Genomic DNA, 14,601 nt, shown 5'->3' on the forward strand with positions numbered 1-14,601 from the left:
CCTCAAGGCCACATGAGAGCTTGCCCTGGACCTGGGCTGCCCACTCTGGGTCACTGGAGACCCTGCCTGGGAGCGGAGGTCAGAAGGTTCGGCAGGATCTGTCTGAGGCCCCAAAACCCAAGCGGAAGTACCTGGGACGATGCCCTCCCGGGGAGGGGGCGCCCTGCAAACCACAGCTCCCAGCCTCCTCTGCTGGCTGGCTTCCAGGGTGCTGTGGACACAGGACAGGCACCTTGGAAGGTGACGAAAGATGAAGCTGTCTGTCCTGCTGGGCCTTCCCAGGAAGGACCTCAGATAAGCCGGTGCCCCACCCCTGCCTGGAGACAGGACGCACCCTGCAGGAAAGGGGGCCAAAGAGAGCCCATCACACAGAGACCTGCAGAGAAGCGTCGCCCTGCCCCCAGGCCTGGAGGACCCCAGGGCCGGGGCCTCTGGCACAGACAGCCCACCACGGGCAGGGGTGGCTCCCTGTGGCTCCACAGAGGAGGCTCGGGGGCACTGGATGGGGAAGTGGGCAGGGGCTGAAGGACCCCTGCCCAGGAGGCCGAGCCAGAGCTCCTCCCAGCGCTCTTTACTGGGAGGCTGGATGGATGGGGTGGAAGCCAGCCCAGGAGGGGCCCTCAGGGCAGGAGTGGGACATAGGGCACTGGCCACAGGCGGGGCCCAGCTGGGATTGCCCCTGCCGCCCTGCGCCTCCCCGCCAACCCCTCCTTCCCGCCCCGCTCCCCCCGCCCCACACCTGCTCCCCAGCAGCAGGCAACCTGCTGTGCAGACTGGTGGACACTAGGGGGCGAGCTTGGGCGCTGAGGAAGTGGGTGGGGGTGGCGGCCACGCAGAGCTTAGTGCCTCCCACATGGCCTCGGACCCAGCGCTGCCCTGGACCTTCCTGCTGGCTCCTGCTCAGCACCCAGAGCAGCCTCTGGGAGCCCTGAAACCCTCCCTGTGACCCCCACCCCCCAGCTCTCCAGACCTGAAACCCTCCCTGTGACCCCCCAGCTCTCTAGCCCTGAAACCCTCCCTGTGACCCCCCACCCCCACCCCCAGCTCTCTAGCCCTGAAACCCTCCCTGTGACCCCCCCACCCCCAGCTCTCTTTGTCCTGGGCAGCTGTCGCCCCCCCTGGCTGGGCTGTGTCCACCTGCGTGTGCCAGCTCATGGCCAGATGTCGGCTTCCTGGCATGACTTGCTGCCCCCCTGGGGCATTTCTCCACAGAGACCCCATACGCATCAGTCTCCCCCAGCCCAGCACCTGGTAACCACTAAGCTCCTTTCTGTCTCTGAGGACTTGCTATTATGCATGTCCCATAGGGGGCTCCTACACCACGTCGTGGCCTTAGGGGTCTGGCCTCTCACCCAGCACCCTGTCTTCGAGGTTCATCGTGTTCTTATATGGACAATCTTCCAATGTGTGGATAGACCACATTTGCTTATCCAGGCAACCCTTCAGCGGAATGCGCGAGTGCTAACTCACTTCAGCTGTGCCTGAGTCTGTGCGGCCCCATGGACTGTAGCCCACCAGGCGCCTCTGTCCATGGGGATTCTCCAGGCAGGAATACTGGAGTGGGTTGCCGTGCCCGCCTCCAAGGGATCTTCCAGACACAGGGATCAAACCTGCGTCTTTCACGTCTCCTCACTGGCAGGCATGTTCTTTGCCGCTGGTGCCACCTGGGAAGCCCGGCTCTTTAGCAGACCTCACCTCAGTGTAAGGCAGCTTTCCTTCTAGGGGACCCCTCCCCAGCTCAGTGAACCGCAGACCCCATCTAAGCTCTTCCACCAGCCCTGCGAGCAGCGTCTCTTTGCTATCGCCCTGTGGCCACTTCTGGGACTGCACCTTCTTGGGTCCAGGGCCTCGCCAGCTCCGGTCTGCCCACCGCCCACCAAGGCACCTCTCCTGCCGGTGCCCCCGTCCTCGTCCTGAGCCGCCACAAACCCCCTCTGCACACAGCAGAGCATGTGCTAGCCTCCTCCAGGGCGCTGAGGCCTGCAGGACACGATGGAGGCCCTGGCCGCAGTGCCTGGCCCACTGTGTGTGTGGGGCCCCCACTGAGCCGCTGCTGTCTGGGCCTGCGGTGCCAGGCACTCAGGGCCACCTCAGGCCGGATGTGGCCACACAGACCTGCCAGCAGGCAAATGCATGCTGTGAGGTTTCCAGTTGGCAGACGTGGGGGTCACAGCGACTTGGGCCTGACCCTCGTTCACTCACAACGGTCAGTGGGCAGCGTCCACCGCCAGGCCCCGCACTCCAGGCTTGGGAAACAGAGGCCAATGGCTGGCCTGCAGGCTGCTGCAGTTCCTGTCGTCTCGGGGTTCACAGGAGAGCAGAGAACAAATAAACGCAGGAGAGAGCCGGAACGGTGCTAAGCCCTCAGGACACAGACCGGCGGTGGGCTGGGTTTGAGGAAGGCTGCTGACTAGGCAGAGTGTGAGTAGCAGGGACTCTGGTGAGGGGCTGGACAGGACCAGAGGGCCCCTGGGCCGGAGGGTATGAGCAAGAGGCCCCAGGCAGGCGGGGAGCGGGCTGGGCTGACTGCTGGGGAGCTGGGCAGCACTGGGCTGGGCTGGGCGCCGGTTTGCGCTTGGGGAGTTTCCACTCGGGGCGGGTTTGTGCTCTGCACCACAGTGACTCAGGAGCGTCTCAAGCAGGGACGCATCAGACTGATGCTTTACAAGGCTTGCTCAGGCCGCTGTGTGGAAAGTGGACTTCAGAGATGAGGGGGCTGGGGAGGCAGGAGGTGAGCGGGCATCTAGAACTCGTGATGGAGAGTCTCCAGACCCCGGCAGGGAACAGGCTGGTGGCGGGAGCGTTCTCTGTGGCCTTGGAAGCCGCCCCACACCTGAGGCTCAAGGGGGTCCGTGGGGGGCCTGCAGGCCACAGTGACCTGTCCCTCGATCCCTGCTTGCTCTCACCCCACAGTTCTGTGGTGAGAGGTCTGACCTCTCCCTGCCACACTCGGATCTTACTTGGGGGCTTCGGACACATTGTCTCCCTGCCCCTCAGCCCAAGAACTGGCATCTGGGAGAAGAGTTCATACAGTCTACCCGCCTACCTATCCACACTCAGTTCAGCTCAGTTGCTCAGTTGTGTCCGACTCTTTGCCACCCCATGAACCACAGCACGCCAGGCCTCCCTGTCCATCACCAGCTCCCGGACTCCACCCAAACCCATGTCCATTGAGTCGGTGATGCCATCCAACCATCTCATCCTCTATCGTCCCCTTCTCCTCCTGCCTTCAATCTTTCCCAGCATCAGGGTCTTTTCAAATGAGTCAGCTCTTCCCATCAGGTGGCCAAAATATTAGAGTTTCAGCTTCAACATCAGTCCTTCCAATGAACACCCAGGACTGATCTCCTTTAGGATGGACTGGTTGGATCTCCTTGCAGTCCAAGGGACTCTCAAGAGTCTTCTCCAACACCACAGTTCAAAAGCATCAATTCTTCAGCTCTCAGCTTTCCTTATAGTCCAACTCTCACATCCATACACGACCACTGGAAAAACCGTAGCCTTGACTAGACAGACCTTTGTTGACAAAGGAATGTCTCTGCTTTTGAATATGCTTTCTAGGTTGGTCATAACTTTCCTTCCAAGGAGTAAGCGTCTTTTAATTTCATGGCTGCAGTCACCACCTGTAGTGATTTTGGAGCCCAGAAAAATAAACTCAGCCACTGTTTCCACTGTTTCCCCATCTATTTGCCATGAAGTGATGGAACCAGATGCCATGATACTCGTTTTCTGAATGTTGAGCTTTATGCCAACTTTTTCACTCTCCACTTTCACTTTCATCAAGAGGCTTGTGAGTTCCTCTTCACTTTCTGCCGTAAGGATGGTGTCATCTGCATATCTGAGGTTATTGATATTTCTCCCGGCAATCTTGATTCCAGCTTGTGCTTCCTCCAGCCCAGCGTTTCTCATGATGTACTCTGCATACTAGTTAAATAAGCAGGGTGACAATATACAGCCTTGACATACTCCTTTTCCTGTTTGGAACCAGCCTGTTGTTCCGTGTCCAGCCTGTCTACACTGTATAAGCATGAATACATGCTGTGGTCCACAGAAGTTTATTTACTTGGCTGCACCGGGTCTTACTTGTGGCATACAGGATCTTTAGTTGCGGCACGTGGGAGCTAGTTCCCTGACCAGGAATCGAACCTGGACCCCTGCATTAGGAACACGGAGTCTTAGCCACTCGACCCCCAGGGAAGTCTCTAGTTTACACTTTTTAAAAGTTGAGGTGTAGTTTACACGCTCTGGAATTCACCCTCTTTGGTTGTAAGTTTAGACAAACGCACCACAGTCCATCACCCCAGCGTCTCCGCCAGCCCCTTTGTCGTCAGCCAGGCCCGTCTGTCCCTGAGGATTCCCGTGTTCTGCAGCCACAGTCTGCACCCCTCCAGGCCGGCTTCTGTCACCCAGCGTGGGCATCTGGGGTTTGCCCTGGGTCAGTGTGTCTGGAGAGGTCTCATGCCCAGAGCATTGTGCATCCTGCCCCCTGAACGGCATTTGGTCATTTCCGTTTTTTAGGGATTGTCAATAAGATCTCATGACCAGCCACCAGCAGGTTTTGGCTAAAGTGTGTCTCATTTTTCTTGGATAAATATCTAGGCTTGTGATTGTCGAATCACATGGTATTTGAATGTTTTCCTTCATAGGATCTGCCGAGCCGTCCCCAGGGTGTCGCACGCTCTTGGTTTCCTGCCCTGGCGGTGACCACCAGTGTCTCCAGAGTGGCCAGCCTGCCGGTCTGCCGTGGCATCTCCTTACAGTGAACGAATGCCCATGAGCCTCTCTGCTTGGCTTTACTTTCTGATTTGGAATCTTTTCAAATATTTTGCCTGTTTTTTTAACTGTTTTTTTTTTTTGAGTCTTGAGAGTTCTCTATAGATTCAGGACTTAAGTCCTTTATCAGATGGATGTTTTGTAAATATTTGCACAGGAAGGCTTTCACTGCCTTCTGTCCCAGGACTCTGGGATCTGGGTGAGAGCTGGCGCCTCCTGAACCCAGTGGAGGCGGTGAGCCGAAGCCCTCGGCCCTGACCCCCTGCTCCTCCCCACCCCACTGGCCGATGAGGGTCCTTCTCCGACCCTGGACACACTTCCACTGGGAGCACAGTGCTGGCCTTCCCTGGGGATGCCTGCCTCTGACCAGAGGACTCTGGGTGCCCCAGGCCACATGCTGCTCCTCACATGGCGCCCCTGGGGTCCCCTGAGAGGACAGAAGAGGCCACCTGGAGAGAGGCCTGGCCAGCCTGCGGCGCCTCCCCGGCGACATTGCCGTCCGCACGCTTATGCAACCAGTGATAAGGTGGCCGTGACCCCATAATCCACCCCAGGTGGTGGCCCAGCCCCGCCCTCCCCACGGGCTTGCTGGAGGCCCAGCCAGGGGTCTGGAGGCAGGACTGCTCAGGCCTCTGACATCACCTCTGTCCCCCTGAGACGAGGTCCCCAGGCCCGGCTGATGTGACTACGCTCCTGTGCAGGGAGGTGAGGGGGTGAGGACTCTGGGGGACCTGGGCCCCAAGGGGGAGCCTCCTGGCTGGAGCAACCTGACCGTGGGTGCTCCCCAGCGGCGCCCCCAAGGTCCCCGGGCTCCAGCCGCGTTGCCCACAGGTGGGCAAGGCCCAAGCCAAGTGAGAGCCCTCTGGAGCCCTCCCGGAAATGACCCCTGGAGCCAGTGGGGACACTCGGGCGATTGTGCCAAACAATGAACAAAGAGGGGCTGGCGTTTCAAGAACCGAAACGCCGTGCGCTGCCCAGGCGGCTCGCTGGCCCTGCCCCACTGCGGGCCGGGCTATAAAGCTGCCCACAGCAGTAGGGATGGGCCAGTGCGGGGCCAGGGTCACAGACGGGGATGGGGGCCACGCTGCTGAGCTGCGTCCTGCTGCTGCTCTGGCCACCCTCGGCTCAGGCTGACGTGCTGGTGCAGCCAGATTTTGATGCCAACAAGGTACGACAGGCCCCCGTGCTGTGCCATGCGGGTGGGGGTCCGGGCTGAGCAGCCACTGGAAACAGGAGTGACCGTGTTCTAGCGGAGCCTGCCGCCTCCGTGGGACGCTTGCTTGGTGTCCTGGGCCTGCACACCCTTTAGAGTCCCTTCCATTTAACCCTGAAACAACCCTGTTGTTGGGTAGTTACTGACCCACTTCACAACTCAGAGAACTGAGGCTCCCAGTGGCCAGGACCCCTGCCCCAGGTGAGTGGCAGCACTGGGGCTCGGACACTCCGGAGACCCCCGGCCGAGTGGCTTCAGACAAATCTGTGGGCCTTGTGGCCCACTGTCCGGGTGCCGGGAGGTTCCGCCCCGGGTCACTGAGCTGTCTTGCAGTTCTCAGGCCTCTGGTACGTGGTCTCCATGGTCTCTGACTGCAAGGTCTTCTTGGGCAAGAAGGACCACCTGCTGATGTCCACCAGGGACATCAAGGCCTCGGCGGGGGGCAACCTCAGCGTCCACATGGAGTTCCCCCGGTGAGCGGGCGCGGGGTGAGCGGGCGCGCGGGGCCGGGTGGGCGGGGCCGAGAGTGAGCGGGCCGTGCACCCCCCAGGGCGGACGGCTGTAACCAGGCGGATGCGGAGTACCTGAGAGTGGGTGCCCAGGGGCACTTCCGAGTCCCAGGTAAGTGACCCCCACCCCCTTCTCCATGGGTGACCCTCCCCCATGCCCCTCCCGGGGCCCTCCCCTGCCTCCGCCTGGGCCCCGCCCCCTTTCCCGTGTGGGCGGATGCTCAGCCATTCAGTTGTCCAGAGCCGGCTGTCTCCTCTGCAGCCTTGGGCTACCTGGACGTGCGCGTGGTGGACACGGACTACAGCTCCTTCGCCGTGGTCTACATCTACAAGGAGCTGGAGGGCGCGCTCAGCACCATGGTGCAGCTCTACAGTGAGGGCTCCCCCGCACCCCCCGACCCCACCCCCACCCACTGGGGCACCTCTTCAGGCCCTGCCCACCCCATCACAAATGGGTACGGCTGAACTGAGGGGCCTCTGAAGGCTGGGCACTCAGGCCAAAACTCAGGCCTGTCTCTGGCTGGAGACCCCGCCTCCCCTGCTTGGCCTGCGGCCTGACACCCTGAGCAGGGGCTGCGATACTATTCTGCTTTAATTTCTCGTGGGCTTGGCAGAGTGAACCAGGAGAGTTCCCCAAGGGGAGAGGCAGGGGTGAGGGCGGGAAGCTGGCTTTGGGAGCTGCAGGTAAAGGTGTCTGAAGGGGTGGGGCTCCGGGGCGCAGGGTCTGGGAGAGCAGCCAGGCACCCCAAGCTCCCAGGTGCCCTGTGTGAATTGGGAAAGGCTGCCCGTCTGTGCAGTTTCCAGTCCCCACTAGCCCCTCAGCCAGGCAGGCACTTTCATCAGTGCACAACCTGCCCAACCTCAGGGGGCAGACCTACCGCCAGCCTTCAGGAAAGGGCAGTGAGGCCAGGGGCCCCCATCTGCCCATGTCTCTCATCTCTGTGACCCACGGGGGTTCACAGCGGCCCCTGCTCTGCCCCAGGCCGGACCCAAGAAGCGAGTCCCCAGGCCCTGGAGGCCTTCCAGGACTTCTACCCGACGGTGGGGCTGCCAGCGGACATGGTGGCCATGCTGCCCAAGTCAGGTACCCCTGAGAGCCCCGCCCCTGTCAAAGTCCCGCCCGGTCAAAGCCCCGCCCCTGCCAGAGCCTCGCTCCGCCCCCATTCCGGAGTCCTGGGAGGTGCCGGCAGGAAGTAGCCCTGTCTTCCAAGGGTGTGTTGGCCGGGCCGGGGGAGAGTGGGGATGCCGCCCCCAGCGGGTCCCTTGGCATGGGGAGGGGCTGCAGGAGGCAGGGTGAAGTCCCAGCCAGCCCAGCCTCTCGGGACCCTCTGTCTTTCTACAGATCTGTGCTCCCTGGGGGACAGGGACGCACCCTGAGGGCTCCAGAGACCCAGTTTGGCCCTTCCCAGGTAGGAGCCAGGGTAACACCTCCCTCCCGCTCTCCAGGGCCTGTGTGCCGGGACCTCCTCCCTCTCACCTGCTGAGGTCTGCAAGTGCAGATCCCCCAGCATCCCTTGTTCTCCCTGGATACTCACTCCTGTGCCTGCAGCCTCCACTTACATATCACCTCTTCCAGGGAAGCCTCTCCTGATTACCTAGGGCTGCCGTAGCTTAAAACAACAGGAATTTACTCTCATAGCCTAGAGGCTAGAGGTGCGGAGTCAAGGACGGGGCAGGACTGCCCAGAGGCTCTGGGGAGAATCCCTGCCTCTTCCAGAGGCTGTTGGTGCTGGCGATCCTTGGCCTGTCGACCCACCACTCCCATCCCTGCCTCGCCTGTTAAGAGGCCAGATTGCCTTCATATAAGGATACCCTAAATCAAGGGTGATGCCCTCTCAAGATCTTTAACAATTACATCTTCAGAGACCTTATTTCCACATAAGGGCGTTTTCGGAGTTCCAAGTGGATATGGATTTGGAGGGGCATAATCCAGCCCAGTGCGCTCTGTGTCCCCATAGCCCCTGGCTTGCCCAGAGCATGGGGCGCTGCCTTGGGATTCCCGAGTCCTCATCCTCTCCCAAGGGCCCCACAAGGTGGGAACCGCAGCCTCCTGGCACAGGGCTGAGTCCCAAGGACCCCCTGGGACATGGATGCAGGTGGGCTCTTGGGGACGCCTTCTCCCAAAGTGGAGAGGAGACCATTGGGCCCCTCACCCCCCTTCCCCGTGAAGAACTTGGGAACCTACATGAGCAGTAAACCTCGGACAGGATGTGACATTCACCGGCGTTGGGAGGCACCCCTGCGGCCTCTCCTGGCATGGTTGGTTAGGTTAGGTGGGGGCTTCCAGAGTGGCCTGCGGGCAGCGGCCCTCTGGCCTTCACTTCATTCTGCTCCCCCAGCCAGGCCGAGTTTGCCCAGGGCTGCGCTGGGGGCATCGGGCTGCTGCAGCTTTCAGTGGGTCTCAATGATGCAGCCCAGGTCCCGGCTCCATCCCTGTTTGAGCCACGTTAGGGATCGGGTCACGTGCCATCAGGAAGGTTCTAGCTGCAGAGAGCTTGAGCCTGTCTGCCTGCTCTGTGCCCCACCCCCAGGATTATGTTAAAAAAGCACCTTTTAGGGTAAAGTGCACACCTACGTGGACCCCCTCTCCAGGGCTGTGTCCGCAGGCTTCTCGGGGTTAAGTGGCTGTTCCACCAGCCAGGGAGGTGGTGAGGCCCTGGGGACAGTGGCTGGGTCCCTGGGGAGCCCGGTAAGGGGGCGACACTGGGGGAGGGGGCCGCCTTGGGGGAGCGTTTCCATGGTTGCAGAAGCTTCGGTGGCAGAATCCACTCACCCTGCCCTTTCAGGGGATGAGTAGATGGGGCACCCTGCTGTGGGAAGCGCCACTCAGGGGTCCCAGGAGTGACCGGACCTTTGCTGTCTGTGCAGGGAGAGCCGGAGCAGCGGGTCCTGTCACCCCAAGTGTCCTGACCCACGGCCCTCCAGCCTTGCCTTCCCGTCCCCCACCCTTCGCGGGCATCTCCTGGGGCCTCCCCCTTCTGCTCAATAAACAGATTCTGCAGTTTTGAGGGCCCTGGATTCTTTGGAGAGGCCGTTAGGGAGAGCCCTGGGGCCCCGCTGTGATCCGGGCTCCTGGAGCCACTGAGGCCGGGAGGCTCAGGGCTGAGGACGGGCACTCTGGCTCAGAGGGAGGAGGCACCGGCCAAGGGTGGCCCCCCGTAAGGTCTGCACCCACAAGCAGCATCTGGGTCCCCCAGCCCGGCTCCTGTGGGCTCATGGCCCCTGTGGGGATGCCGAGGTGCCCTGGGCAGCCCGGCCCCGCGGCTGGGCCTCCATTAGGGGCAGAACCCACAGAGGCAGAGCAGCTGCAGGGGAGCTTCGGGGTGCAGCTTTTCGGTGTTTCCTTCCTGCTGTTGCTGTGACCTTGACCTTGGGCTCGTTGGTGAGCCTCCTTGAAGCTTGGGAACGGGTCACGGTCGTGGCCAGAGCACCCTGAGCCCCTCCCTGTGGCCCAGCCTGAGTGCCCCTGGATGGACCCTCGGGCCCGAGCGGAGAGCCTGCTGGGTGCCTTGTCTGGGGCCTGCGCTCCCTGCTGAGCCTCGATGAGCTGGGGGGGCCGGAGTGCCCCACGCCCGGGGGCCCCTGTGGCTCCTGCCCCGACACCACGCCCCGTGGAGCTCACAGCATCCGGCTCTGCCCGATGCGCACACTTCAAAGGGCTGGCTGGGCCTGCGGCAGGGCAGGAAGGCACTGGACACCCTGCTTCACTGCTCACGGGCATCCTGTAGCCCTGGCAGGGTGGAGCAGGAAGCTGTTAGCTCTGAGCGCACCCATCCTTGCCTCGGGCTGATCACCCCAAGACAGGGGGTGGCCCTGGGCTTCCTGTCCTCTCTCCTCTGCCCGCTCAAGCCCCTGGGGGACTGGCTCGTGAGCCCAGCTCCGGGCTCAGCCCGGACCCGGGTCAGCCTCCTCGGGCGTCCCGCCTCACTCCTTCCCTTTGGATGGGCCCCCTGGGTCTTGGGGCTGACTGGTCCTTGTGTGACCCACAGCTTTGCTGCAGAGTCAAGGTGGCAGTCCCCCTGCCTCGGGTGAGCGGCCTCCCCTTTAGCTGGCCAGGCCTGTGTGAGCCTTTGTGGCTTTGGAGGTGGGGAGGCCACCCTGCATTGGCCAGAGGCCAGGGCTGAGACCTGGGTCGCGGCTGCCTTGGTGCCTGGGACCCTCCTGGGCACCTGGCCCCTGCTGTGCTCGCCGTCCTGACGGGTGGGGAGACTGAGGAAGGCGGCTCCCTCGGGCGATGCGGCTGGAGGCCCTGGTGCCCAGGTAGCCTGGCTCTGCCTTCACCCTGACCTGCTCACCATCTGGTCCCGGGCTTGGGGGCCTGGGCACGGTGGGAAGGGGTGGACACCGGCAGCCCACAGCTCGTGGAGCGTAAGCAGGACAGGGGTCCCCGAGGCTGGCCCTGCCTGGCCGTGCAGGGTGGGTGTCAGGGCAGGTGTCAGGGCCGGAAGGGTCCCACCTGGTGGAGAAGCTGCTCGCACAGGAAGCAGGTGGGTTGCCGGCCGCTGCCTGGTGTCCGTGGAGGGGCAGGGGCCCAGGCAACCCCAACGCCGCCTCCCGCGGAGTGTCTGTCTCTCTTCCGCGGCCCCCTCTGCAGGCAGCGACCTCTCCCACCCACACCTCGCAGCCAGAAGCGGTCCTCGCCTGCCTCTGTGGCCCAGGCCTGTGGAGCGCTCACCCACTTTTCCCGAGACCCATCAGAAAGGGCTTGAAGACCGCTGGGAGCCCTGGGAGGGGAGTCTGGCCGTGTGTGCAGGCCTGGGCTTGGCGACTCCGTCCTGGCAGCCCCTCCCCGGGGGGAGACGTGGTCCTGGCGGCCCTGCTTGGGAGTGGGGGTGTCTGTCCTGCTCTCAGGCCCCCCGGCAGGCCCTAGACCGGGAGGGGGGTGGCACGGGCGGCTCTGGTCCAGGTCACCCTGCCCCAGGGCTGTGGGCATCCTGGGGCCCGGATGCACACCCCTGAGTGGCTGGAGGCCAAGTTCACTGCGGTCCTCTTGGGGGGTTGCACCCCCGCCCACCCTCCATCCTGCTATAACCCTGCCCAGGGCTCAGGGCGCGGAGCAGATGCTCAATGGGGGCCGGGCTGCTGAGCGCCCTCCTGGGCCTCATGCTGGCCCAGGTGCAGATGACCCCGCAGAGCCTGGACCTGCAGAAGGTGCTGGTCTTCCTCGGGGCAGCAGGCCTGGGCCGGGAGGGCCCTGAGGGGCCAGCTCCTCCAGCTCTCCTCTCCCACGGCTGAGCTGGGGCAGGCGCGCGGGGGCCCCAGGACCCCCCAGGTGTGAGCTCAGCCCGGCCTGGGGTCCCTGCTCCTGGCCGGCGGGGATACGGCGAGTACCCAGGGCCGATGGGGGCGGCCCCCTCCCCCGGGGCCTCCTCTGGGTGACCGTGTCCTCAGCCTGGCTGGCCGCTCCCCTGAGGGGGTCTCCAGGGTGTGGGGCTCGGGGTGGCCATCTCCTGCTCCCGGGTTGGCAGGCTTCCTGCTCTGACCTCTGACCCCGCAGGCAGTGGGAGCAGAGGTGGAAGGCCTTCCCAGGGCAGGGACCTTGGCGGGGGCGTTTGGTCTCCATCTGGAGGCTTCTTTGTCTGAGCTCCTTCTTTGCCCGGCCTGGGCCGGCAGGCTCAGAAACAGCCAGTGTTGGACACAGGTTTGCTTCTCTTGCAAAAAATGATCTGTTTTTAAAAGCTTCAGAGGGTGGAGAAGGAAATAGCAACCCACTCCAGTATTCTTGCCTGGAAAAGTCCATGGACAGAGGAGCCTGGCAGGCTGCAGTCCATGGGGTTATATGACTGAGCAAGTGTGCATGAGGGTGGAGGGTGATGGGTTGGTAGCAATAAACTGGTAGAACTAAAAAAAATTAAAAATAACAGCTTCAGAGGGAAGGTCCGGGCCCCAGGGGTGGTTTCCAAGGCGGCCACTCTGTCCTCCAGCGTGGCCATGCAGAGCTGGGCCTCCCCCACGGGGCAGGGCTGCTGGCCAACGCCCCCGGGGGGCCTTCACGTCCAGCCGGCCGGCTCCCTGCGCCGTCTCTCGGGCTCTGACCACCGCTGCCTCTGCTCAGGGGAAGGCACTGCAAGGCCGGGTCTCCTCGGAGAAGGGCGCCAGCCCTGCGGCAGCCGCAGACAGGCCCACGTGGGGACCCCGCGGAAGGCCCATCACCTGCTGCTTCCCTGACCCTTCAGAGCCCGCCGACTCCCTGCCTGGGAGGTCTAGGGAGAGGGGTCTGCCTCCCGGGGTCTGGATCTGCTGCCCGAATGGGCTTGGCTCCGGTCCTTTCTCTAGATGGTAGGATTCTGGTGGGAAGCTGGTGTGGCCTCCAGAGAAAACTTGGCACTGAAGACCCCAAGGAGGCTGGAGGCCTTGTTCCTGACCTTGAGTGGGGAGACTCTGACCGTGGCAGTTGCCTACAACAAGTAAGCGGCCGGCCCCCGGGAGCGTGGGGGTCAGGCGTGTGTGTCGGGGGGCTGCAGCTGTGGGCGTGGGGCGTGGACCCTACTGTCCCTTGGGTGCACCAGTCCTCCCGGGGTCCTCCTCGATCGTCCCCTGAGACCAGACCCCAGGCCCCAAAGCTGCGTCCTCTCCTGGATGAAGCAGGGCATCTTGATGAGGCCCCACGGGTTTGGGAGGACGGGAGGAGAACTTGCCAGTGGGTGGCTCTCGGAAGGGCACGGCCCCCCTGCCCCAGGCGTTCCTGGGGACAGCACGCCTGCCCCCTTGCCAGGAGTGGGCCCCGGGAAGGCACTCAGCCGGGCATTTCCTTAGTGACCACTCTGTTGACCACGCCTTTCAGCTCAGGAAGTTGTCAGACCGAAGAAATAGTGAGCTCAGAAATGAATGTTTGGGGGAAATTTGTGTTTCCTGGTAAGAGCTGCTTCCTCGGGCCCCACCCGCCAGCTCCTCTTAGCCTGGCTGCTCTTCATGCTGTTCCCTGCGCTCCTCCTCACGCCCCAGGCTCCTGTGCTCCCCACAGTGGACCGGTCATCTTGCCAGGGCTGCTCTAGTCCCCCCGAGAGGGTCCCGGCATCCCGAGAGGGTCCTGGCTAGGTGGGGGAGAATGGAGTCAGGCCCTGGCGACCCTGACCGCCCAGGCCGACCCACCCCGAGGGGTGCCCGTCCACCCAGGCCTGGCCCTCCCGCTTGTCCACGCAGGCCGCCGGGAGATCCACGTGGTGGACACGGACTATGAGCAGTACGCCATCCTCCGCGTGTCCCTCCAGTGGCAGAACCATGAGTTTTACGTGTTCAAGTATTTCAGTAAGCCGCCCCAGGGTGGGGGCTGGACCGCCGCGGCCCCCGGGGACCCCTGGCTCAGGCCCCCATGCCCCCACAGCTCGGAGCCTGGGCGGCGAGTGTGAGCCCGGGTTCCTGAAGTTCCGGGAGCTGACCACGGACATGGGGCTGTATCTGGTGGGCCGGCACGGTGAGCTCCAGGCCTCGGGGTGGGCTCTGGGCAAGGGGGCCCCGACAGCGGGGGGCGGGGGCTGGGCATACATCCCATATGCAGCCCCTCACGCTCCCCTGTCCCACAGGGAGGTGCGCCATGCTCCTGAAGGAGGTGAGTCTTCGCCTCCGGCTGAGTCCCGGGCTGATGGGAGTCCCAGCTCACTCTAGATCCCAGGGCCCCCAGGGTGCTGACACCAGGCTGCCCGGAGGGGACCCTGGAGGCTGGGGCGGGCAGGGTGGGGGCAGGGCAGGGGAGGCTGGCCTTGTCCGGGTTTCCATCTGCTGGGGGGCACAGGCCCTGTGGACCCTTTCTCGGGCTCCCGGCTCCCCCACTGTGCTAACCCTTCAGCTGCATGGCCTCCTCTGTCTCAACAGCTCCGAGAGACGGGACTGTGACCCCACTTTGCAGGTAGAGAAGCTGAGGCCCAGGCCACTCAGCTAGGACACCCACTCCTGGCTGGGGCCCTCGGGTTCTGACGGCGCCCCGAGGCCTTGCCCTTCTCTGTCGCAGCATCTGACCTAGGGAGCCCCGCCCCCACGGGGATGCTTGGAGCCCCGCCCACCTGGCCTCCCTGGGCCGCCAGCCTTGGGGCCACCTGCAGCTGCTCAGCCTGAATAAACTCTACGGCCGAACCCGTGGTCCCGTCTTTCCTGGGGGGCCAGGGGTGG

General features: G+C 63.4%; 2 protein-coding genes across 7 annotated transcripts; both read left to right on the forward strand.

Annotated features, from left to right (window-relative positions):
* Nucleotides 1–5,781: 5,781 nt before the first annotated feature.
* Nucleotides 5,782–9,500, forward strand: LCN15 (lipocalin 15). 2 transcript variants are annotated; one of them, XM_002691708.7, is made up of 7 exons: nt 5,786–5,941; nt 6,320–6,459; nt 6,537–6,607; nt 6,758–6,868; nt 7,478–7,579; nt 7,838–7,904; nt 9,364–9,500. In XM_002691708.7, exons 1-6 carry the CDS (start codon nt 5,846–5,848, stop codon nt 7,870–7,872), a joined length of 555 nt encoding a protein of 184 aa, XP_002691754.1. In that variant the 5' UTR covers nt 5,786–5,845; the 3' UTR covers nt 7,873–7,904; nt 9,364–9,500. The 2 variants fall into 2 exon arrangements, with proteins under 2 accessions (XP_010808938.1, XP_002691754.1); XM_010810636.4 differs by lacking the exon at nt 7,478–7,579 and having other exon boundaries at nt 5,782–5,941.
* Nucleotides 9,501–10,058: 558 nt separating this feature from the next.
* LCN8 (lipocalin 8) lies at nt 10,059–14,581 on the forward strand. 5 transcript variants are annotated; one of them, XM_024999745.2, is made up of 7 exons: nt 10,059–10,523; nt 12,772–12,902; nt 13,280–13,350; nt 13,639–13,743; nt 13,820–13,909; nt 14,019–14,044; nt 14,342–14,581. In XM_024999745.2, the coding sequence occupies exons 1-7, from the start codon at nt 10,437–10,439 to the stop codon at nt 14,372–14,374; spliced, it is 543 nt and encodes a 180-aa protein (XP_024855513.1). In that variant the 5' UTR covers nt 10,059–10,436; the 3' UTR covers nt 14,375–14,581. The 5 variants fall into 5 exon arrangements, with proteins under 5 accessions (XP_024855513.1, XP_024855515.1, XP_015329233.2 ...); XM_015473747.3 differs by having other exon boundaries at nt 10,219–10,523; nt 14,308–14,581; XM_024999748.2 differs by lacking the exon at nt 10,059–10,523 and adding an exon at nt 10,540–10,755.
* Nucleotides 14,582–14,601: the final 20 nt, after the last annotated feature.

This window comes from Bos taurus, chromosome 11 (assembly GCF_002263795.3).
Source record: "Bos taurus isolate L1 Dominette 01449 registration number 42190680 breed Hereford chromosome 11, ARS-UCD2.0, whole genome shotgun sequence".
Taxonomy (NCBI): Eukaryota; Metazoa; Chordata; class Mammalia; order Artiodactyla; family Bovidae; genus Bos; species Bos taurus.